This window comes from Aethalodelphis obliquidens, unplaced genomic scaffold (assembly GCF_003676395.1).
Source record: "Aethalodelphis obliquidens isolate GAN/ISIS:26980383/991018 unplaced genomic scaffold, ASM367639v1 scaffold48, whole genome shotgun sequence".
NCBI lineage: Eukaryota > Metazoa > Chordata > Mammalia > Artiodactyla > Delphinidae > Aethalodelphis > Aethalodelphis obliquidens.
In genome coordinates this window covers 10,202,930-10,228,280 of record NW_020837992.1, presented here as the reverse complement: position 1 = coordinate 10,228,280, position 25,351 = coordinate 10,202,930, and the positions used below count along the sequence as shown (strand labels likewise).

The 25,351-nt window shown below is 43.6% G+C and overlaps 1 protein-coding gene across 1 annotated transcript in view; it reads right to left on the bottom strand.

Moving 5' to 3' along the window:
- Positions 1-3,278: 3,278 nt before the first annotated feature.
- The window catches only part of PROX1 (prospero homeobox 1), a 48,720-nt gene continuing 26,647 nt past the window's right edge, over positions 3,279-25,351 (bottom strand). Inside the window, exon 5 of the mRNA XM_027082969.1 lies at positions 3,279-4,048. Coding sequence (XP_026938770.1) covers positions 3,863-4,048 — 186 coding nt within the window. The 3' untranslated portion in view covers positions 3,279-3,862. The remainder of the gene's footprint in view (positions 4,049-25,351) is intronic.

Here is a 25,351-nt window from a genome sequence, read left to right as displayed (position 1 = left end):
GGGATTTTCAAGAATGCTTTCAACTGTCTATACAGTCACTGAAGTGTTCCTAATAAATTCAACAGATGTTGTGAGAATGTAGTTATTTATTAAAATCTCACGTCTTACGTAACAACAGCCATGAGGTTAAATATTTACATTGCTTTATAAAAGTTCCCCTCTTTCTTTAGTGTTTTTGTTTTGCTTTTTTTTGTTGTTTTTAAAATTTTTTAAAATGATATTCACCCACATCCCTAGCACAGCAACAAAGATTCTGCAAACATAAAACACTTTAATGAAATAATACTTGGAGGCACAAAGCAAACTTCAGGAATATGTGGGTGAACATTTCCTTAAATAATTACTACATTCTACCATCTTCCACGTTGTTTTACCATTTAAAGTGAAATGTCCTCATTAAACAGCCAGAGATACAGTAAGAATTAAATGTTTTGTTGTTGCAAATAGAACATTCTTTTCACAAAACATAACAAATGCCTAAAATAGGTCCTTAAATCTAGATAGGAAAAGGTAAGCTTTCCACTTCACACGCATATATATATGTATATTTTTACATGTGTGTATATGTGTGTATGTGTTTTTATGTTCACACATCTGCACACACATATATAGCACATGGTATGAAATATTGCTTCTATACTACTTTTCATTAGGCTAAGAAAACACAAGATTTGCACCACAGTTACAAAAAATTGGCTTCTACAAGAATTTTCAAAACTCGAATGCTGCTCAAACAATTGAGGAAAAAATAATTTGCGGTATCAAACTGTTCTAAAAATTCTCTTCTTCAAAAACGTATTCTCCTGCTTTGTTTTAAAAAGACACAAAATATGCATAGCTATCAACGTTATGTCAAACAGCCAGAAAAAAAATCTAGTGTTTATTGCAGCTGTAGTAATTGGAAATAAAGTCAAAAAGATGAAATCGAAAGCCACAGAAGGCACAAGAACAATTGTACTTGTGGGAAAAAACTGGAATTTTGAAGGATTTTTAAAAATCCCCCCGCTGGTGCATTTAGGTCTAGGCACAGACTATAACCTCACGTGTAGATGCAAAAATAATTTAGGGTTAGCAGAAAATAAGTGGAAATGTGGTATTTCAACATGGACTTTAGACTTTGTTTCCCTATGTAAACTGTCCCTAGTCCTTCACCCTCCCACCAGAGAAAGTGAACTTTCTCCCAAGTCGCCAATTTTTACTTGGTGAGAGTTGAGCTAAGATTGGAAAGATGGTGTTTTAAAGAAAACTTGTTAAATAGGAGTTTTGAGAGATAGGCTTTTGTCATTTTCCAATGCACTGGGAGGCACAAGATTTTATGATGGTGAAAGAGAAAAGAATCACCTAAAAGCAAAACGATTGAGTTCTGTTTCCAGGACAATGAGGTGAGTTTCTCCTCACGCTGCAATTTCTACTCTGAAACAATTTCTATGCCTCAGTGAACATTGAGAGGATATTATTGTAGATAAGTGCATCAGCATTTGGTTGTGAACACACGTTTTTGCTTAATTTGTCTATTTCAATTAGAAAGGCAGGGGAGAATAATACTAAAAATTCAAATACCTCAGGAATCAATACTGAATTTGCCCCAGGTCAGGAAGATACTAGCAATCTATCTTTATAGGTGAAGACATTACGGTTTTGCCTTTTAGCTTGCAAATGGCAACACAATGGTGATGTGAATTACACGGGAACAGCAAAGACCCAGTTCTGTGCTGATGTGAACAATGAATGTCATACTCTTGGGCGTGAAGCAAGGCGAAAGAGTGTGACCACAAGTTGAGATTGCTTCCCTACTTTGTGCTGATTGGATTTTTTTGGGGGGGGGGTTCATTTTATTCCAATGTGATGAGTATCCAAACACTTTTTTTTTTTTTCCCAAACAAGCCGGAACAAGAACAAATTGGCTCTCATGGCTCTGTGTAGGAGCCTGCGAGCTGGGCGATGTGTTTGGCTGTGGGTGCAGAGTGAGGCCCAGGGTGTTCCAGCCCGGGCCACTGCACTCTGTCCACACCGCAAGAGGCCACGTCTCCTGAATGACGCAGGCATCATAGGACCGCGCCGTTTAACTTAAAGTCAGCAGGTTTTAAGGCTTTGTGCTGACAATAATTGCCTTCATACATTCCTGTCCATCAGCAGAATTTATAAATGATGTTAAATTACAGCGATTGGGTCACCTAGTTACATGGGTCAACCTGCAGTCTCCAAAGTCAAATGTAATTTTTATAAAAATCAAGGAAAAAACGATATTTATGTTGTATACGATCTAAATACCAGTTTTTTTTTGTTTTTTTTTTTTTACTTTGTCACTTTAGGAGATGTAGATCAAGTTACCAAAGGGGAGGGAGGGTTCTGGAAAACACTATTAGAATAAAAAAGGAATTCTTACTGCATCTGCACACAAAACCCATCTAAGAAAACAAGTGTGAACGCCACACGGCTTTTTAAAAGCAAGTACGGGACTTTGTACACCTTTGAAAAACTGGAAAAAAAAAAAAGAAAAAGAAAAAAGAGGAGAACCATTGAAGAAAGCATGAAATAGCAGCTAGCTTTCTTATGTGTGCTGAAATTGTGTCTTTTGGGTTAACTCCCAAACTCTCCTATTCTATACACTCTTCACGTTTTGGTCAATTACTAGCTTCTGAATTAGAAGAGACTGTATCAATTTCTTTAAAACGCTGTACCTAAAATGAAGAAACACTTAAAAATTAGACCGTCACCACTTTGAATATCCATCAGGGTAGAGTGGAAATGTATAGGAAAATAGGTCATTCTCATATGTACTCCTCTCAGGAGGGGAAGATCGAGTCAGCTAGCAGCTGTTAACAAACTTCTAGTGTAGGCAGGAATTTTATGGTCAAGTTGGGATGTCCTTTATTCCTTACCATAGAAAGGAATTCAGAAAATAGTGTTTTTTGAAAAAAGAAGTGCTAAATATTAAACAGAAATGATAATTCTTTTAAACCACATAAACAAAGTTGAGCAAAGAATAAATTTGAAACTTATGTGCCTTTTAGTATCTGAAGCAAGATAAATAGAAAATGATAACACGTTATAGGGGTTTTTCTGTATGAAGAACGATAGATACTCACTTATTTCCAAGAAGAACCTATTGCAAAATTTCGAGAGGTGACTAGAAATCACATGAATTTCCAGTCTCATTTTGAAAGAGTCAGTTTTGTACAAAACTGCTTTGCCTCCAAAGAAAATGGTACTAGCTTGTGGCGTTTGCCATTTCTCTTAGGAAAGACTTGACGGTTAGTGATTATGTTTCTTTTTAAAATTTGACCTTTTGGGGTACTTGTGAAAAGTGAGTTGTTCATCTGCCACTGGCATTATTTTTAAATGTGTGATAAAAAGCGACTTACTGAGTTCAAACCAAACAAAATATTTAAGTTTATCAAGTGGTTTCATTGAGTTTTCTGACCTTCTCAGCAGTAAAAACAAGAGACACATCACTGACTACAGAGTAGTGCTGTGTCACGGGTCTCCCTCTGCCAACCGCCATGCGCAATAAACCATCAATCCAGCAGAAGCATCTTTTAAAAATGCCCTTCCTTGCTAATATAGACTTTACACACGTCAACATTCTTTTTCCCTGAAAATTAACCCTATTTTAAGTCTCCAAATGTTAAGGGCCTTGGGCAAAAGTAAACTAAAGGCGGAAGGAAAAGAACCATCCCCTTGCAATGGAAAACAGAAGAAAATGAGAGAAAGATGATGAGGAGGGATTACCAGCTGATTTTGTAACACATCCATGCCTCCCATACACATATATATGAAAATCAAAATCTAGACACGGATAACTTGGACATCCAAAGGGGACTGCTACTATTCATACATTCGAAAAGAGTTGTTGAAATTTCTACTCATGAAGCAGCTCTTGTAGGCAGTTTGGGGATTTGAAAATCTCAGGGACTTCACTATCCAGCTTGCAGATGACCTTGTATATAGCCTTCTTCCAGGAAGGATCAACATCTTTGCCTGCGATAATGGCATTGAAAAACTCCCGTAATGTGATCTGCGCAACTTCCAGGAATCTCTCTGGAACCTGCTGATACAAGGAGACAATGGCATTAATAAAGTTTTCAGTTTCAAGTCTCCAGTTCTTCAAAGGAAATTGAGCTAAGTTCTTTCTTTCAGAAAGGGGCTTACATGGCACCTGCATTTTCTAAAAATGGCCGGCCTCTATTCTCTTATGTAAAGTCGTTATATATAGTAGCATTGTAATGTGGGGTTGACAGCTTTATAGAGTTTTAGAAAAAGACTTGTGCAAAGGATACATGCAGAACTACTGAAAAACTGGGATTCCACTGTGAATATCTGAGTAGAAAAAAGGCGACATACTGTTGGGATTCCTCACTTCATTAAATAGGTGTATTCCAGAAGCAAGTCGCCACCTAATCGTTCAGAATTTGAATCATATTTCCATTATGAAAACAAAATGTGTTCTCAAAAGTAGAATAATAATTGGCCTTTGATATAAACTAAACTAAACCCACACTATAGATGAAGATAGCAAAAATCTTAGTTTCCTGCTTGTATCAGAGGATTGTTGACCCAGATGTTAAACTGTATATTAAAATAATCTGCACTATAAAGTACAGGCATACCTTGCTTTATCGCGCTTTGCTTTACTTTATTGTGCTTCCTACATAGTGCGTTTTTTACAAATTGCAGGTTTGTGGCAGCCCTGTGTGCAGCAAGTCTATTGGCGCCATTTTTCTAACAGTATCTGCTCACTTCATGTCTCTGTGTCACGTTTTGGTAATTCTCGAAATATTTCAAACTTTTTCATTAATATTATATTTGTCATGGTGATCTGTGATCAGTGCTCTTTGATGTTACTATTGCGAAAAGATGCAACTCAAGGCTCAGATAACGGTTAGCATTTTTAGCAATTAAGTTTTTGTTTTTTTTTTTGCGGTACGCGGGCCTCTCACTGTTGTGGCCTCTCCCGTTGCGGAGCACAGGCTCCGGACGCGCAGGCTCAGCGGCCATGGCTCACGGGCCCAGCCGCTCCGCGGCACGTGGGATCTTGCCGGACCGGGGCACGAACCCGTGTCCCCTGCGTCGGCAGGCGGACTCTCAACCACTGCGCCACCAGGGAAGCTCAGCAATTAAGTATTTTTAATTAAGGTATGTACTTTTTAAGACATAATGCTATTGCACACTTGATAGACTACAATATAGCATAAACATAACTTTTATATGCACTGGAAAATCAAAATATTTACGTGACTCGCTATTGCGACATTTGCTTTATTGCGGTAGTCTGGAACGGAACCTGCAATATCTCTGAGGTATGCCTGTCCTCTATGTACAAAAAAAGAGTAAGACAATGATACTAACACTGAATCCAAAATACAAAATTTGAACTGAATCTTAAGATCCTACATTGGAAAATACTTTACCTTGAGATTAGAATTGCTCCATGAGAGAGTGACTTATGCAGCTGATAGCAATAATAAAACCCCACATTTTTGGACTGCTTATTATGTGTCAGGCACTGTGTTATGTACTGAATGTGAATTATGTCATTCAATTCCCCCATCTCTGTGATTATTAACCCCATTTTACAGTGAGAAAATGGAGGCTCAGAGAGATTAAGGGAATCGTTCAAAGTCATTGTACTCTAAGATAAACATTCTTCAAATAGTCTTTTCAGAATCCCTATCTGTTAATCCTTTTCTCCCAGAGCAGTGAGTATATATGTGGGTGTTTTTTGTGTTTGTTTATTAATTATTTATTAATAGTGGTTTATTTAATAGTCTAACCTCTTGTCTAGGGAAAGGAATAGCTATTGATGTACTTATTCAGTATTCTTTGTAAGTTACACGGTAAAGCATGGCCTATCTTTCCCCACAACAAGGAAATGGATTCACAGAATCATTCCATGTACTCCTAATTTTCCAAATACACACTGACACTCTGTAGATTTCTTTTAGTGGGGTACTTATACATTAATAATGTTTTATTTTTACAGTAAGTGCAGACATACGAGGAAGTAAAATGCACTGCAGTTATATGTGTAGACAGATCTGTCTACACGTATACAAGAGGTATATATTTTCATCTTCGTTCACACTTGCCCCTCGCCGAAGTAAAAGGGAGGGATTGTCATTTTGAACACATTTGATCCCTTTCTCCATGTCTTTTCTCAATTTGAGCAGTGGACCTTTTTATAATGATAGTAACTGTTAAAGAAAACGAAAAAGATACCAGACATCCCTGTCTTACATATTTGGAGTTGGACAAAGAAGTTCAGTGCATCCCATGGCAAGTCACTTGTCCTTTGAAGGAAACCTAATAACACCCCAGAAAAAAAGGACCCCCATCTGGGGCTGATCAGAATCTAGAACAAGTGAGAAGTTTGAGAAGCCCCTTCCAAAGATATTGGCTAGTTTCTTAGGACACAGTCCCCACCACTGCCTGGAAAATCATGGAAACATCACCTTGTCCCCCATGGATGTGCAAACCCATCTACCCCAAAGGCCATTCCCTGCTGAGAATTCATCTGTATTTTCAACTGAACTTTGATGATTTTCTCCCCAACCTCCTGCACATACATGAGTATTTGTGGGATGGGAAGGGCCTGGAAGAGCAATCACCCCTCCTAGTCACCTTATACTAAATAAAAAGTCAAAAAATAAATAAATAAAAAGAAATTTAAAAAAAGGGCCTTCCCTGGTGGCGCAGTGGTTGAGAGTCCGCCTGCCGATGCAGGGGACACGGGTTCGTGCCCCGGTCCGGGAGGATCCCACATGCCGCGGAGCGGCTGGGCCCGTGAGCCATGGCCGCTGAGTCTGCGCGTCCGGAGCCTGTGCTCCGCAACGGGAGAGGCCACAACGGTGAGAGGCCCCCGTACCGCAAAAAAAAAAAAAAAAAAAAAGTCATTAAGCAGCCCTTTTGAGTACTCCTCCCTCTTCCCCAAAGATGATCCTTCACATTTTATCAAATGGGCATTACTGAGAGAGGGATTCTGGCTGGAGAACAGTTATGCAGTGCAACTACCCACTCTAACTACTAGGTTTGGGAGCTGTTAGCCAAATGCTACAGAAGCATCATCAGTGGTTTTCCTGCCCATTAGCAACAGATCCACGATGAGGATCTATGTTCCTTGCACACTCGGGGATGCGGCCTGGCCTGGCGGAGAGCTGCAGGGACAGAGGGTATGGCAGCGGCTCCAGATGAAGTCCCACCCACTCCAAGGACCCCCCAAGAGATCTGGGGAGCCAGGGACCAAGGGAGCAGGGCTGATGTTTAAGACAGTCAGAGGAGGGAGGTGCGTCCAGAACGGCATCAGCCCTGGAGGAGGGAAGAAGCGTAGTTCTAGGGTTTGCCTGAGAGCAACTCGAAGTAATTTCTTTGGAGGCGCGTGCAGCCTCCACCCTGTTATTCCTTATCATTCGCCATGCTGGTTACTGGATTTTAGTGGGTCTTATCCTGTTTTAAACATTCATTCCTTTTGGCAGTAATCTTGGGCTGTCCTTTAACATCTTTTGTATTTGTGTCTTGATGTTATTTACCTTTTCACCTACTTATTTCTAGATGTAATGAATGTATCATAAGATGTCTTTAGAGAGGAAGTCCTGGCTTCTATTCTGCGTATCCCTCACAATGCTTCACAGAGTTCTTTCGCATCATCTTTGATAAACGGTTCATAATGAGACCCTGCCTTCTGCTTTGTTCTACCCTGCGCTAGAGTCACACTTACCTTCTCCCTAAATACTGAAACAAAAAAGGAATTTTAAAGTAAGGATAGAAAACAGAATTTAAAGACTTGAAATAGATCTCAGAACTCATTTCATAGATGAAGAAACAGATTCTGTGAGATGAAGAAATTACGAGATGAAGAGACTCACGTGAAACAACTTATCCAGGTGTCTTTCCATTAAACCGTGCTGGCTCTTTTTTAATGCAATGTCCTACTTAGAAGAGGCATCAAAACCTTGACAAGCTGTGGATCTGTGGTTTAGAAAAACCACGGAAGAGCTAGTAACTTCAAAATAAGTGCAAATGACACAAAAGATTCCCAAGAGGAGACTACGGTTATTGGTTTATGTTTGGGAAGGGATGAATTCTTTGCAAATGGTTTGCTAATTTCTTGCTTACTTTGAGGCAATACTCATGCAATGGATTGGGCTAGGTAAAAGAAAGTTATAATGAGATCCTCTAGTACTAGAGCAATTAATCTTTCTTTGGTGGCTCCAGAGAGGTAAACTGATGTGTAGCAACTGAGCTGAGTGCCAAGGAATCCCATCCACAGGTAGAACTATCACCCATGAAAAAGAGACCCTTACCTCTCTGCCAGAAAAGTTTCCCCAACTCCATTTAACAGAGTAAGGGGCGGGGGAGTCCTTTCTGATGTTTTTTGGGGGGGTATCTTCGAATTCAGGGTTATGAGAATGGTGTTGCCCATATTTTTTCAGTACCTCTTCACACCTAATGGATTTCCAATCACTAATAAACATCTGCAGAAAATCCCTTAGTGACAAGTAATCCCTTATCTAGGTTTCTTTTAATAGAACCCAACAATCTGCAGAATGAACCCTAGAGTTATCTCCTCAGCATCAGGTGGCAACAGTCAATCAAGTCCCTGGAATGCAAGACAATGCAGGCCGCTGGGAGGGGGAGGGAAGGCCGTGCCTTTGGACATGCCACAGGGGAAAAACAAAAGGCTTCCAAAGTCTCTGGCTGGGACTCTGAGGCTATTGTGGGAGTGCTGAGTGTTCTTCAGGAGAGGAGAGTGGAAACTTTGCTTTGATAAAAGGCATCCCAATATAGGAACCTCACCCCAAATGGTCTTGCCTCTCCTTGCTCTGATATTTGGAGGAGAATATCACTGCGGGGAGGTACTTGAATGCACTCATATATTTCAAGGGGGTTGGCTATCAGCATCCTCCCATTTCACCACAATTGTTTGCACTTGAGTCTCCTCAGAGCACATGAGGGCCCCGTGGGCTTAGATGAACGGGAGAAATGGGAGGATGTTTTCCAGTCTGTCAGCCCGTGCCCATATGTGCGCGCAAGGCACGCGCACGCACAGGCGCGCGCGCGCGCACGCACCGTGTGTTGGGTGAGTGGTTGTTTTGCTGTTCTTTTTTTTTTTTTTTAATCAGAATGAGTGGCAAAGACACGTTTGCCCCCCGTCTTCCTCCTCCTCTTCCCAGTTGCTTTACCTTCAAGGATGATTTGTTTTATTAAACTGACTGTCCCTAGCCTCTGCAGTACATAATAAAAGCCTGACATAGCAGGCTGCCTGCTTTCTGTGTCCTGCAGACACTCATCATAAGTGTCAGGACATACCAAGGTTAGCGGTCACTGGAAGTGTGCTCACTGGCCCAAACCTTGCCAAACGCTCTTGGCAGATGAATGAATGTCACAGAGAATAGAAGGGGAATTACAAAGGTTAAAAAGAAGACAGCCTCTCCTATTTTCTGGAGATAGAGAAGCTGATTTTTCACACCTCGGAAACATCCGTAGGCTCATCCATCAGCCTCTTGCAGGGAACCTAAACCCTGCCCCTTTCGCAGCTCCCCGTGGATACCTTTCCATCCTCCACCCCCTTTAAAAACTGGTCCACTGGCCGAATTTCATCAGTGGAATGATCTTTGCTGAAATGGACAGAAAACAAACCAGGCATTGACCTCTCTCCCTGGCCCCTCCCCAATAACCAATGGCTCAAATGGCTTATCAAGCGAATCAATCAGTAGATTACGATCTTATCAAGAGAGATCATCTTTTAGGTTCACCTTTTAAACTATTTTTCTTTTTCAGACTTCAGTGGGGAAATGGAAAAGGAGACATATATATGGGCAGAAGTGGCTAACTGATGGGAAAGTAAAATCCTGGCTAGTATTTTGGTGAATTAGTTTGCGTGTGGGTTTTCTTTCTTCATCCTCCTCCATTTAAAAAAAAAAATACTATAAAAGGGCAATAAAATGCTGACTGTAAGAAGACCATGTCAAGGAGAAAAGGGTACTGGTATTTTGGATACTCTTCACTGCTCGCCTTGGAGAGAGAGTTATTCTTGTCACAAACCCTTTTGTCTGCATCTGCTGACTGCTTGCCTGTAGCCAGCAGCATACTTTAACTGTTTTGTCACCTCCTAACATCACATGCATCAGCTGTTGGGCTTTTGTTACGGGTATTGTAGAACTAATCCGCTGTGGCTGGTCTACTGTGCAGTAAATAAAACAGAAACGGGCTTCTCAGACAATTCTGCATGAATATTTCAGATGGCTTTTACAACTCCGATTCACAAAATCAAATAAATAAATAACTCCCACAGTCCCCCGCCCCGGCCTCTACCCACACAGAAACAAAACCCCTCAAACTAGACCCAGGTGCCTCCAAGTCAACTGCATTGAAGGCACTGACTTGAGCCTTCAAGCAATTGTTTGAGTGAAGTTGAAAGAAGAGCGATCTCTAAACTTCAATACTGTGGTGTTTGTATTTATTATTAGAGTTAAACACGTCTGATTCCGAAAACTGGGTAAGAGGCTTTGAAAATCTCGAGAGCTACTTTTCTCCTTGGGCTTTCTAAAAAAAGATGTCATGCCATCAGTAGTATATAGTTAGAGTTGCCCTATCAAATCGCTTTTGTTGTTTCCATCTGCATTTTCTTCCCTTCCACTCATCTGAAAGGGGTCAGAGGAAGATGCTTGTGCATCTAATTCATCCTAAGAGCCTTTCCAAAATGTTTAACCTGTACTGGAGCACAAAAGGAAAAGCAAACTTTGGGCCAGGATTTTTGCAACTGAATTGACGTCGTGAGTTCTCTTAAGGGATGGATAATGTACTAACCATAACCATATACAGTGAGGCATTTTTCTAGACAACTTCTAAGTGTCTTTGGAGAAGTTAAAAAGAAAAAGGGCATCTGTACGCGGCTGCGTGCATGTGCTCACACACAAACATCAAGATCCTAGGAAAGGAGACAAAGTTGAAGTACTTTCCCGAGCATTCATTCACCCTAGTGTGCACGTGATTCCTCTAAACAAACTCTCCCATCCCTGATGTTTGTTAAGTAAATATTGATCAAGGAGAGACATATCTCCTGACGGCAGTGGCACAAACTGGGGACTTAGACTGCAGACAGAGTGGACTTAAATGGATAAACTCAGATGCTTTAGTAACTCCTCATTGAGATTATCAGACAAAAAGGGAAGGACAGATACGTTATTGCTGTTCCCCTCCACTGTCTCACTCTCACTGAATTCTCCTGCCAGAGGTGGAAGAGGGGAATCGCGGAGCTATGAAAGATGGTGACAAGATGCTGCGACTAGCGGGTCTCCCTTAGCAGTCACACACGCATTTATCCTGCGTGTACAGCCGGGGACTAGCTGGCCCTTCAGAAGGGCAGACAGGGTGCAGGGGATGGTGAGATTGTGTTCCAATGCCCTCTCATTATGGGGAAGGATTGGATGGGAAAACAGGCATGAATGGGCTTTGTATCCAAATGTATCCAAATAGTATCCAAATGTAAGGTGGTGGTTAGAACCTTAAGGAGGAGTCCACCCACTTCCTAGGAGCCAGTTCACTGTGATTATTAAGTGTATGCAAAGCAGTGTCTTGAGAGATGCTTTGAGGAGGTTCACGTGGCTGATTTTATTGGCCGAGTGAACACACTGAGAAAAGTTGCTTTGTGTTTCCCAAGTTTTATTTCAGTCATTTCATGAGTGTGACCAGAATCCTGTCAGGGGCTGAACGGCCACATAAGCTTCCCTGGAAAGGCCAGTTTTAAAATCAACTCTAGAGACTAGGTTTTGTGTATTAGGCACTGAACACCACAGTCAAAGAGCAAGGTGTTATATTTAAGAGTTCCTACCAAATGGCTACATGGCGTTTAAAATTTAATAGGATGCTCGCACCTCTGTTTCAAAGGACTGGAATTATTCAGGGAGCGCTGGCTACAAAACTTCTTGCAGACGCTACACCGAATGAGGCCGAGGAAGAATCTGCAGCCACAGCCGGGCTTCAGACTAAAGTCTCTCTGACTCCGATGCTCCAGGTGGCTTCAGCTTTCAGGGACCTTACAGGATTAGGTCAGTGTGATGCCCACACAATTTTAGGCCTATGAGTGGGCTCACCTCCTACTTACATGTTTTGCTACTTAAATATGTGAAGGCTAAATGCTTATAGGAAGTGGCTAGAGTTCAAGGCTATCCTTAAAACAAAACAACGAAAAAAGAACCACCCCCCCCCCCGCCATGTTTCCTCCGTCTAAGCAAAGGAACACATGGCAGTAACAGTCTGTATCAATTTTTTGTAAACCTTCAAAAGAACAATGTTCTGTTGAGCAAAATTCAGTAGCATTCTGTAAACATTAATTTAAGGAAATCAATAGACTCAGTGAACTAAAGCCATATTGCAAGATAAACTGGCCAGAGTGCCACTTTGTCAAATAGATTTTCGTTTTCTCGGCCTGATAAAGACAGTTTCAAAACGGGGCAAACGTGTTGCAACCACGGTTTGAAAAGTATGTGGCCTTCAAACAGTCTGCTCATTCTTCCTACAAAGCTGGATAAACATACTTTAAAAGTGATAAGACGGTTTAGAATTGATCTGGCTTTCAAATTTTACATAGGGTAGATTTCTCGGTTGTCTCATAGGAAAAGAGAAAAAACAAAATAATGCGCACATTCAGAATAGAAAATAAATGTACTTGGGAGAAGGGGTTAAATTGTCTTGAGAAAAAGAGCTCTGGGGGCAGTGTCGGTTGATGCTTGATTTTAAAAAAAGAAAGGAAGAAAGAAATCTTTATTCATGCTGACCTGATGGGCAACAGGCTTTCTTGCCAAACTCCAAAAGCCAAACTCTCTAGTGGGTTTGGGATCAGAGGTTTCAGCTGGTGGAAGCTGCCCCTTTCTGTGAGCACCATGCAGTGTCATATTAATATGCAAGGGAGGAGCTGGGGGCGGGGAGGCCAACCTGGGGAAGGGCCGGGGAAGGACCCTGAGTGGGCGAGATCCACGCAACAGCCTCAAGGTTTCTCTCAGCCAGCCTGCAAGAACTGCAGGGATCATTAGGAAAAGTGGCAAAAGGAAAGCCTGTCTCTTGTCTTGTGGCTACAGCAGGGACCTGCACTGAGCTTGTGGGGATACACTTCCAAGTGAAATTGCCCGCCATCCCCTGATGCCACACCAGCTCTTATGAATGCCGGCAAAGTGGCACCCGGCTAGGACATGGTGCAAACAGTCCGTTGGAGGGAATGTAATAAAAAGAACGAAGGGTCACACGGGAACTGCAAGGAGGGAGGTTAAGGATCTACCTTGACTGGACAGTGGAGCGCCATGGCAAAGGATGCCAGGCAGTGGACTCTGGTCTGCGGTGTGGCCGTATGGGCTTGGCCATCACCCCTCACGTGGACTTCTCTCAACAGCGCGAAGGAAGGGCCAAGGCTGCCCTGAGGAGTTTCTTTGTTTCCTCATCTGAATTTGAATCTTTTACCTTTTAAGAGTGGATATTCACAAAATACAGAATTCACAATAAAATTCCTATACGTTTCAGATGTTGATAACATACACATTGATAAAATGTGCCGGGATTGAGCATTTGGAAAAACTGTGACTTTAGGTAATAAAAAAGACTGTCTTCACATCGATGCTACCTGTTAATAATTTGTGTATACATTTTAAACTGTGTAAACATCCCACTGGCAACTTTGCCTATAGATACCAAGATAAATAACCATGTCTCCCACAGCCCCAGAAAAGGAAGTACTAGCTTGCTGGGAATGGAATGACGAATGTCTTTATAATAAACTCTATGAGGCTGTCAAAATTATTTTGTGCCGCTGAAATCTGGTTCACCAAATATGCCTAAAGTGGCTAGTTTGCTTGCTCATGCTTGGAGGTCTTGGTGTTGTATGTATTAGGAAATACAATAGTTGTCATGTTATTCGTTGTCATGAGTTAAATTTTCCTTCTCTCCCAAACACGTCTCAACACATGACTCCAAGTTTAAATGAGCATCAGTCAAAATAAAACAAAAACAAAATCATAGAAAAGGCATCAAACGCTAAAATCTCATATTTTCTCCCATCCCTCCACCCCCAAGAGACTATAAAGATACTCTCCCATCTTAAAAACAAGGGTGAGCTCTCTGCTGGAAGGACACATCTGGTAGGCTGTTCGGATAAGATGGGACCGAGACTACTGCATCAAAGAAGCGTAGTTTTGGAACTTCAGAACTAGAAAGGATCTCAGAGAGTTCACGTTCTACCAAAGAGAGAAAAAGCCTCTGCCAGGGGTCGGCAAACTTTTTCTACAAAGGGCTGGACAGTAAATACATAGGCTTTGTGGACTACATTTGGTCTCTGCTGCATATTCATCTTTTTCACATTGCTTTACAAATATAAAAACCCTTCTTAACAAGGGTCATAGAAAACAGATTCAGTGCCAGAGCTGGCCTGTAGGCCAGAGTGTGCCAAGCCCTGCTCTCAGCCACACTTAAGAACTAACCACTTTTCTGAAGGCCTAATGCTCTTTCATTCTTCTCTAATCCTGTGTCAGCACACTAGTAGTTCTTGCAAGGGTAGCTGGGATCAACATACCCGAATTCAACCTACATTGTCACGCCACTCCTCAGATGCGTGTAAGGCTGGCCGCGTCTACAGGAATAATTAATGGACCACACAGAGAGATGCGAAGAACCAGGTGGACCTCAGTCTTGCCCTGCTTTGACAGCGAGCTTTTCGTTAGGAGCTTTCCTGCCAGCAAATATTCAAACGAACTACATGGAGGAATCTATCCCTCCTTCGTGACACAGGTAATGAATCAGCTTCGAGGGGAAAATAAGCAGTATACCAGTCACTCTGCAGCCTTAAACTAACTTCCCTTCAAGTCAACCCCATGAATTATGTGCCAACCGCGTCTGAGTTCAAGACAGGCTCATAGTGCTTGAAGTTTAACTTTTGCTACCATTACTGGGTGAGGCAGTAGGATAAATAGGGCCAAGCTTGCTGCCCTTCTTGGATGGGAGATTATTCAAAAACAACATGGCATCAACTCCCCAATATTGCACGAAGGAAGCTGGGGCACAGATAAGCCGCAGTTACTCCTGTTTCATTGGAGAATGCATTCCGTGATTGTTTTCTGCAGAGGTTTACCTTCATAATTCCGCTTTGCCCAGGCTAACATCAGAACTAGCGTGTGCCCTTTATTCATGTGGGTGGAGCAATGTGAGAGAGAAGCCTAGGGAGAGATTGCTAGGAAGTGGGGTTGAGGCAGGACAATGAGAATAGCATTGCTCAGAGTAAGCACCAAAGAAGGCACTGGGAGATACGGATGCTAGATGAACAGAGCTTCGGAGAACGCCGGGTCACGGGAGACACCGCCTCTCTGTTGACAACAGCTGATGCAGCCCCAATAATACCTGGGTTGTTTTGGGAAGGGACTGGGATGAAAGGCAAAAAAGCCAGAAAAATTCTGCTTTGTGTTCTAGGGAACTCTATGGGTTTCTCCTCCAGGCTTACCCTTTGCAAAACTAAGCATGAGCTGTATTTCAAAAGCAACCTAAGAGTTTTGTGAAGGGCTTTGACATTCCTTTTTCAAGAAAGGTAAATAGCTCGTAAAGTCAGAGAAACAGATTCCAGAAGGGCCCCGGGAGCCTTTGGAAGTCCTCTAGAACCCTACCGACACCTCATGGGTCTGGAGGTAATGTTTGCGGCGGGAAGACTTAGGTTGCTGTCGAGACCTGGGACTGGCCCTGCTGAAAGGCAGGGTCAGGAGTCTACATACAAATTATTTTGTACACCTTCAGGTCATTTAAGATGATGAATCTCTGGGAATTCCCTGGCAGTCCAGTGGTTAGGACTCCACGCTTTCGCTGCTGAGGGCACGGGTTCAATCCCTGGTTGGGGAACTAAGATCCCGCAAGCTGTGCAGCACAGCCAAAAAAAAAAAAAAAGATGATAAATCTTGGAAAAATACTCTCTGTATTAAAGGAGGTACAGTGGCCTTGAGAGCACAGCCGACTTCTGCTTCTGATCATGCCTCTTCCTTCACCCCTACTCAAACCCCCATATCTGTTCTCAGGGAATATATTACCTTTTACTACAAGTCATTTTTAGTACCAGATTTTATTTTCCACCGTTAAGGTAGCCCTAAAAAAAAACAACAGAGGTTGGGTACAATTACCGTTAAGAAAGATAGAAAAAAACATATCCAAGTGACCTGTGTGAGGATTGGATACCTCCCAAACACAAAGCTGTACATACAAAATCCCAGTGGAAAAGACATTCCTGATTGACTACTATCATTTGAGACATGCTTAAAGGGAAGGATGATGTTGCTTTTACAAAAACTACCAACCAAACCTAGTAGTGACGGTCGTTATAACATCTAAAACAATTAATTCTGTCTTGAAAGAGGGGAGATGTTGTATATTCTACAGAAGTTAATACGTATTACACAGGCCGATTGTCTGGGCTGAGTTGTGGCCTCGGTGGAACGTGTGTGGGGACAGGTATACAGGCTCTCTGTTAGTTTGTTCAGGTCCATATCGTCTCCTAGAAAACCCACAGGCATGAGGGCTTCTCGGATGAATGACCTCACTGTTTGGCTGCCCTAGCCACCACAACAAAGTGAGCGGCAAATATAATGCCAATAAATTGTCTATGAATTTGAAAAATTCGCCTCTATAATCCCAGCAAGGGAGTTGCCACATCTCCAAGGGCACTGTTAAAAGATCTGCAAAGAGGGCCTTGGGAGAACACTAAACTGGGCACCCTGGAGATTTTTACTAAGATAATTAAGACACAGCAGCACCCCAAGGGTGGAAGTGGCCCCACCTGGTTACCATCTGTATTCCCAGGGCCTCCACAGTCACTGCTTAAAGCTTTGCATCCTGCACGGGACTTATGTAGAGAAGGCATAATGTCTTCTGTTCTAGAATCGCAGAATTTCAGAGCTAGAACAAAGCTCTGTTTTGAATCTTATCACTTTACAGGTGAACGAAGCGGAGCCCACAGAGGCAGGTGCTGCCAGGGGCAGACCCTCCCATCTGGGGCTCCTTCCACGCTGCCCTGTCATCTTGTGGCTGCCCTTCTCATCTGGAACCCACGACTCCAGAAGCCTGGAGCTGTTCCGGGCTGCTGTCATCTTTATAGCCAACCTTGGGGCAGGAGGAATCACTTTCTCTTTTCAAAACCAGTTTTGCACTCACTCTTTGTCCCAATTCTAACGGGAACTCCCTGTTTGCTCTTCTGTTTGTTTGTTTTCCTGTTTAGGGTCAGCAGGAAATGATGCAAGAGTTGGGTTACTGACAGTGGCGACAAGGGAACTTCTCTTTGGCTTGACAAATGAATGAAAGCAAATGCTTATATAGCGCTGACTTTGTGCTAACATATGGACATTCATTTAATTCTCACAACAACTCTGTGAGGTAGGCACTATCATTTCCCCCATTTTACAGATGAGGACACTGAGGCAGGCACAGAGAGGGTAAGACACTTGCCAAGGTTTCACTGCTAGAAAGCGTCAGCGCTGGGATTTGATCCCAGGGACTGGTTCCAGAAACCATGCTCTTAAGTTCTACGCTATTATTAGTCCAGGACCACTGACATTGGAAAGACTCCCCCAAAGGAAGTCCCTTTTAAGATCTCAAGGTGATGTTTTTATATAAAATTATACGTACTTGTAAGTGAACATTTTGTTTCCTGCTTGAGAATAATACAGAGATCAGAGCTTTCTTGCCTTAGTTGTCATTTTTATAGACTCAAGCCCAAGGTTAAGGCTGTGTCTTCATGATGTCAAACACTCCAATACGTTACCTACAAAAACACTGAAAACATCTGCACAGCAGGGTGGATCTGTGCAATTTTTATTTGGCTGGATATGTTCCGTAGAACAATCAGATTTGCAAGAATACTTGCCAAGGGTCTCATAAATTGGTCTCATAGGATCATTTGAACCAGTAAGTGCTACTGAGATGCTAGTCAAGAAATCCAGCCTCTGAGGATGAACTTTGGGGGCGATCAAAAAAGCCGCACTGGAGGTGTATGTGAGGTATAAAACCGTGATGTGGCCGCCCACTGGAATTCTGCCCTGTTGTCCTGTAATTGTAACTGTCCCTCAGGAAAACATGGTCCTGCCGGAAGAGCATTACAGAAGGGCTGCTAAAATGATCAGACGCAACCCACTTACTGTATGAGATTAGACTTTTAAAAAGGATTAGAGCTCCTTAATCTGGAGAAATGAAGATTAAGAGGGAGTAATGATCAAAGTCTCTAAAATCAGAGAGGAAATGGAGAATATGGCCACAGTCCTGTTCACAAATCCCAGGATATTCTAACAAGGGATATCCCTTTGGAGTTCCAGGGAAATCACTTTAACAGCCATACAAAGAAGATACTATTTTCACAGCAGGTAAGACATTTAGAGAATGACTACCTTGAGAAGTGGTGTATTCTGAGAATGGAGTTACATTTTTAAAAAGGTTTTAATAAACCCAGGGGTGATAAAACCATAATGATCTAAAAATGGCAGGTTAGGAATGTTCTGGGGACATCCTGAGTCTTTCGAAAATGATGCAATCAGTGACAGGTACCCGCCTCTCCCGACATGCTCCCTGCCCAGGGCTGCTGGCCTACTGATCTGGCCACCTCTGTCCTCACTCTGTTACCTAGCTTGTTCCTAATATTCAGAACAGGGGTCAATGACTGGTAAGCTCAGAAACCTAGTACAAAACAGCAACTCATTCCTCGGAGGGGGTTTTCTTTAATCCTTGCCAGGGTCTTTGTCCTCGGATTCCGAATTAGAATTCAGGACAGTGATCTGACCATGCTTCCTATAAAAATATGAACTTACTCCTTTCAGTAGACCTTAAAATTAAAATCTACATTTTACTCAAACAGAGAGACGTTGGAAACATCTTATGTTGCAGTGGTGGGGGGACAGAACTGGTTAAACTCTCTATTGGAGAAGCTCCTAACACAGATCAATTAACTCACATTTAAGGGGAAATTAAACATACCGATTATGTAGTACCCATCACAGCCCAAGATATTAAGCTCTAAAATTTCCTGCAGTTAATGTAGAAATCAGCACACCTTAAGAAAAGCTGTGCTGTATGTATTCTAAACATATAGAATAAAACTCGAGAGAAATGTTTTAGCTCGGTTCCAAAACAGCCACGTGTTCGTCACTTTCAATATCTAATAATAGGTCATTGTTGGGGAGCCAAAGGCAGCCAAAAATAAATAAATTAAAAAAAAAAAAGGTTATGACAGCAGGAGGAGGGGGCAGGGGATTTTGGGAGGGGGTAGAGTGCAGACGAAGATGCCATGCAGAGAAAAAGAACCTTCAGATGACTATAACATGCTCAGCGAGGCATGAAGAATATTTTCTGTACTCACATTTTAGACTGCTTGCTGAAGATTGGTAAAACGTGGCAATGTGCAGGAGGAAATAAAAGAGCCGAGGAGAGGGAAGGGGCTGCAGGAGAAAGGCACCCATCTCCAAGCAAATGCCTAATAAGTCCTCATTCTAACCGTAAGTACCACTGTAAGTTGGGAGCAGTCCCGTGGTATCTTTTCAAACTGCAAGTTTGAAAACGTTAGTCCTCGTGTTGGGGAGATATTCAGAATCACTATTCGTCTGGGGAGGAGAAAAGTAGGAAGGTGGGAAGGGGTGAGGATGGGTTAAGGGGTAAAGAGTTGCCTTGTTTCGCGTTGTGCACTTGCAAGGGCTCTGGGCACGAACACTGGGACATCTGGAGTTCAGAAGTCGAGGAAAATGGGGAAGAACCAGGAAGATGAAGACGCGATCATCAGCTGCACAAAAGAACGGAGCAGAAAGAAGCCTGGATTGGGCACTCGCGTCTGGCAAGGAGGCCGCCAGCAGGGCTAATGAAGCATTTGCGGTGCAGGACGATTGCCAGCACAACAAAGAAGATGTGCTTGGGCTCTGCAGATGTGCCAGGGCCCCCAGAGCAAAATAATGACATAATCACCATCAGTGTCACAGACCAGACTGTACACAAGGTGACAGGGGAGCAGGGGGGCTGTAATACACACACGGGGAGGACTCGCCGGGGCCCATGGCGGCTGCGCCCTGAGGCCTGGGACGCAGGCAGGACTACCTGCCTACCTCTCTCTAGCTGTATCTCACATCCTAAGGTGAGGCTTGTCCCCACCACTGGTGGCTGTGTTTTATCCAATCCCAGCTACTCCTGAAGAGGCCACAGAAATCTGAAAAGCTTACGAGAGATTCAGACTGGTTGGAAAAGGCTGGAAAAAGAGGAGGAAGGGGAGAAACGGAAGGAAAGAGTTTTGAGTAAAACTCCTTGTGATTCTGCTAAGTTCTGTGCTCCACCTTCCACGAACCTGATCCTAGCCATTCAACCCAACCCGAGGGACAAACATTAGCATGAGTGTCAAGGTTTCCTGCTGCAAAGAAAATGCAAGAAATATTTGGGGGCGCCTGGAGGGAGGATCACACAGTAGCAATAAATGGTCCACCTCAAAGCAGAGCACGAAAACAACAGGAAGGCAGGAGGGAGCTGCCCCTGCCCATTTTAAACAAGGTCTCTCAGCTGGCCTCGGCACCTGCCCTGGCTCCAGCTTCGTAAGGTGGGTGTGTTAGTACAGCTGTCTGGCTTTTAAGTGACTTTTGTCAGTTTGAAAGTGAAAAGTCTGTTTGAGGAGCTGAAAGAACAATAGCCCAGAGGCCGGAAGAAGGGCTGGCAACACAAAGGACTTAGACTACACTACTGTCCCTTTTCATTACTTCTAATGAAAGATTCATAAGAATAACTTTAATTTTTTATGATCCCCTTTTTGGTATGACTCTAGTAGTTGTGTCAACTTCCAGATCCAGGTTCTCTTTCAATAGCAAAGGATCTGTTGTGAGAGTGTCTTCAAAGAACAACAGGGACAGAATAGATGCTGGCCATCCTGTAGGCCCCTTTCTCCAGAAGACACTGCTCTCAGGGACACAGAAATGCTCTTTAAATACGGTTTCCTTCTGCCTTGAGGTCTCTGTGAACACTACAGGGAAGCGATCTTAAACCTCTCGAACGTGCTAGTTCAACTGCTCCTAGGAAGAACGATTCTATTTGTTTTCTTGGCTTCACTCTATTTAACAGGAACAGTAGTATAATCATCATTAATCGCTCTCTTTTCCCTTTACTTTGCAAATAGCTGTCTCCATAGTGCATCTTTATTTGGTGTCTCAGCCAAAAGGGCAGGGGTGGGGGGGGGCGGGGAACAGGTTGTATTTGTTTTACGTCCTGTTACCAAATGCACTGAAGACTGGCTTGAGGCAATCGTTGAAGGTGAAACAATATTTTAAAACGAGGATAATCCACTTTCAAGAACCAAAGTCCTACGCTTCGTCAGGAGAATGTTTGCAAAAACATTCATGCTGGCAAGTGTACACTGAAGTGGTTAAGAGAAGTGACTGAACGATCATTTCATTTTCTGCCCTATGGCTGAAAAAGAACCCAACAGTTAAAAGTGCAATAAAATCCTGGGGGCGGGGCAGGGGTGGGATGGGGTGAGGAAATGTGATTTAAAATGTTATCTGCCACGTGAAAAGGGATCACCAACTTTTGAACAAGCCTGGGGTTCGCTAAATGAGTTTGTTTAATCTAGGCGAAATAAACAGGCTGCTTTTCAAGAGGTGGTTAGACCTGCAGACATTTAATCCAGGATGGGCCGAACACAATGATACCGACCCACTGAAAGCTCCAACCACCACCGGCGGCTCTCAGCAGAGAACGGGCTCCCTTTCTCCTATTGATAACCCTTTGTGGGGCACAGAGAAAGAGGCGAGGCGAGGAGAACTGAACGTCAGACAATGGCCATCATGCCACACACTGTCTCTGAACTTTCCTCATCTCTGAAGGACAATTAATTATGAAGGCCTTAGGGGTAGGTCGAAGCAAGGGAAAAACCCAATGCTGTCCCAGCAGTGGACGCGGCTGCCACCTCTGTGTTTGCTAAATGGCTTTGCCTGTTGGGGTACAGCCACCAAGAGAGCCAATAGATCACTGGGCGGGGGGAGGTGTGGGAGGAAAGCAAAAGATTTTTTTGTGTGTGCGCCTGCCCTTGTATAATTCTATTCTCACTGTGAACTCATCCATACACAAAACACAAGGACAATTTTTTTTTTTTTAAAGAGAGAAAAGCCACAGGGTAGGTTGCAGCAGAAACGGCCTCTCAGTGGTGTGTTAAAAAGGATGGTCTTTTCACCAAATCATTTCACAGAGGCAAAACAGACAAACACAAAGAGTTGAGACTTTTTCTCTGACATTAAATGGAGTAACTGATAAGGTCAGACATATGATACCTAAAGACATGAATCTGTGAACTCTTGAAGTCAAAGGGCCTCTCTGTGCCGAGGAACAATCTTTCAAAGGAAATAGATCATAGAACTCCACTGAATCTGCTTTAAACTTTATGAAGCAGGAGGAGAAAAAGCTCTAAGTAGGGAAGCTTGACAGAAGAGCCTTGAACTATTTTCTGAAGGAAAGATGAGACCCTCCCTAGGCTGCCACAAAACATCTTTTTTTTTTTTTTTCTAAAGGCTCCTCTGAACTTTGATACCAAGACACTGCCATTGAAAGTTGTATAATTATGTGCTATAGCCACTGTAGAAAATGCTTTGTTCCCCCCAACAAAGGACAATAAGCAAAGTAAAGCGACATTACACTGTATCTTTTTCTTTAAGAATGTTGAGAAAGGTCATGGAATGCTATAACTAATAAAGCTGTTGAGTAAGGAGGTTTGAACGTTGATCTTACTGTGCTTGAATGTAACCCAATGACAAAAAAGACACAGGGCGCTAAAAATGCAACGACATTACCAAATAGATGATAAATCAATGGGCCTGCTTCATTATACTGATCAACACCTTGAATCCCAGATGGACAGCGGTGCAAAAATGAAGCTTCGGGCACGCAGTTCTCCCTGTGCCCTCCCCTACCCCTGCCACCGCCCCCCCCTTCCCCACCCAGCCTGGCGTCTTTACTGCTCCCTCCTTCAAATTTCAGGCAATCATTCTGTACGAGGAATATGTTTCCAGATAGCCATGTGTGTACATATATTTAGAGAACATTCATTTAGTCTCTTAAAAGATCAATTTGGCTTGTCAATGGGGGGACTGGCAGGGAAGGAAACGGCAAAGGTTTCTTTTCCTCCTGCCACCCACCAAGAGTGCGTTGTGTGATCGTTTAAACGACACCTCGGCTTTGAGGCCAAAAGACTGCAAGAGCAGTAAAAGGGTTTCCCTCCTGTGCCAGTTTTCCAAATGATCACTCATATTTAAGTATCTATTTGGAGCAGAGGGAAGAGCTTCCTAAATCCACCTGTCCTCATTTTTCTTTAAAGAGGGGACAGGGCGAATGAAGGACTTCCAAATATATTAAATCTTCTTAAACGTGCGTCGTGTGGAAAGCGGGAGTGGGCTGGGAATGGGGGTGAGCCTGGTGGAGGGAGTGGATGCTCTCTATGTGTTTAAGTGTCGTGCGTTTGGGTGGGTGTGTGCGTGGGGGGATGTGAGGAGTGCTGCCTTTTCATTTTCTCTTTCTAAGAGGAGAGTGAGAAGACACAGAGAGAGGCCTGCAGAAGTACCCTTCTTGCCTGTCATGTGACACCTAGAAATAAGTCAAACCACTGGCTCCACGATGGAGCGTCTGCCCCGTGAGTTATTAGTATCTTAGGAAATGACAGTTACAAGCCCACTAATCAATGAATCAAGTTCTCTTTTCTATTTGTTTCTAAGCCTTCCATCCAAAGCCCTGGGTCTTTATTGAGGGCAAGGGAAGTTAGTCACTCCTCCTGCGAGTTTGGACCCTGCCCGCAGTTAATTGGCTAGCCACTAATGGCCCACGGGGGACACCTGGCTGACCACCGCGGGGGAAGAGCTAGCTCATGGGAATGGAGAAAAGGAGAAGGAGTGCTCAGGGAAGTCTTGGAAATTGATTGCAAGCCTTGCCTTCTTTCCTGCCCCAGTTGTGAGGGAAACAGAAAAGCAATACAGTCCAAAGCACATGCCCCTGCGGTCAGAAGGGTCAGCCCAGAAGAAGGGGTCTGCGACATTCTCTTCCCAACCTCCATGCAGGCCATCCCAGACCCCAAGCTCTGGGTCATCCTGCCTTTCCCAGCGGCCAGCCTACCTCAGTCAACCTAGGGTGGCTGTCTTCCGGCTCCCTGAGCAGTGCGTTTAACCTTTGTGACTTACACAGATCGGTTGCCTTAGTTGAGTTCTCTGCAAAAACGTGTCAACCTGCCTTGGAAACTGACAGCGCTCATTGCCTTCTTTCCCTGCCACAGTTGTGAGGGAAACAGAAGTAATAAAATTCAACTCCTATGCCCCTGAAGTCAGAAGTATCAGTGTGATTTAAAAACTGGGAAGGAATCCCAAACCTCATTTCCCTCCCTATAAAAATCAATTTTGGAAGCTCTTCAAAATGAAGTGAGAATGAAGCATGGCAATATATACCATAACACCTGGAACGACGAACGTATTGTTACCCATCTCATTTAACGTGAAAAGCGGGAGTTAAAAATGAGGCCTGGACTTCCCTGGTGGCGCAGTGGTTGAGAGTCTGCCTGCCGATGCAGGGGACACGGGTTCGTGCCCCGGTCCGGGAAGATCCCACATGCCGCGGAGTGGCTGGGCCCGTGAGCCATGGCCGCTGAGCCTGCGCGTCCGGAGCCTGTGCTCCGCAACGGGAGAGGCCACAGCAGTGAGAGGCCCACGTACCGCAAAAAAAAAAAAAAAAAAAAAAATGCGGCCTGTCACTGAACGTGCCTGTCTGAACACCTTCACGGACTCGTGTTGGGAGGGAGATGCCCGACCCCTGTCCTGTAGCCAACTTTCTTCCCTTGAGCACAAGCTGAAAGCGTGGTTCATCCCCCCCTACCCTCCCCCTTCAGTGTCTTCTTCCACATCCCCTGGGACTTCTCAAGCTCTCACCACCCCAAGTCTGAATGCCGTGCCAAGAATCTTGGCAATTGTGTAAACTGATACAAAAGGCAGAACAGGCTCTCCTGTCACTTAGAAGGTTCTGACTCATACAAGACAGGAAATGCGCAGGGTCTAGAAGAGCAGGGAGATGCGAGCCACTCCCTCTGCACTAGTGATAAACCTTCCCCATCTGCTTTATTTTCCCGCAGGCCAGGGGTCAGCAGCCACTCCAGCCTTGAGAGCCATCAGCAGCAGGGGCTGGAGGGGGGTGGCGCTTAGCAGTGACAGAGGTGCCGCCAGCAAGCTTATGACAGAGGCAGAGATGGAGCAGAAAGCTGAGAAAAGGCAAGGGGAGGAGGAGGAGGGAAAGGAGGAAGGAGAAGGTAGCAAAGGACAGAAAAGCGTTAGCCTCACCCCCGCTCTCTCTCCCTGGC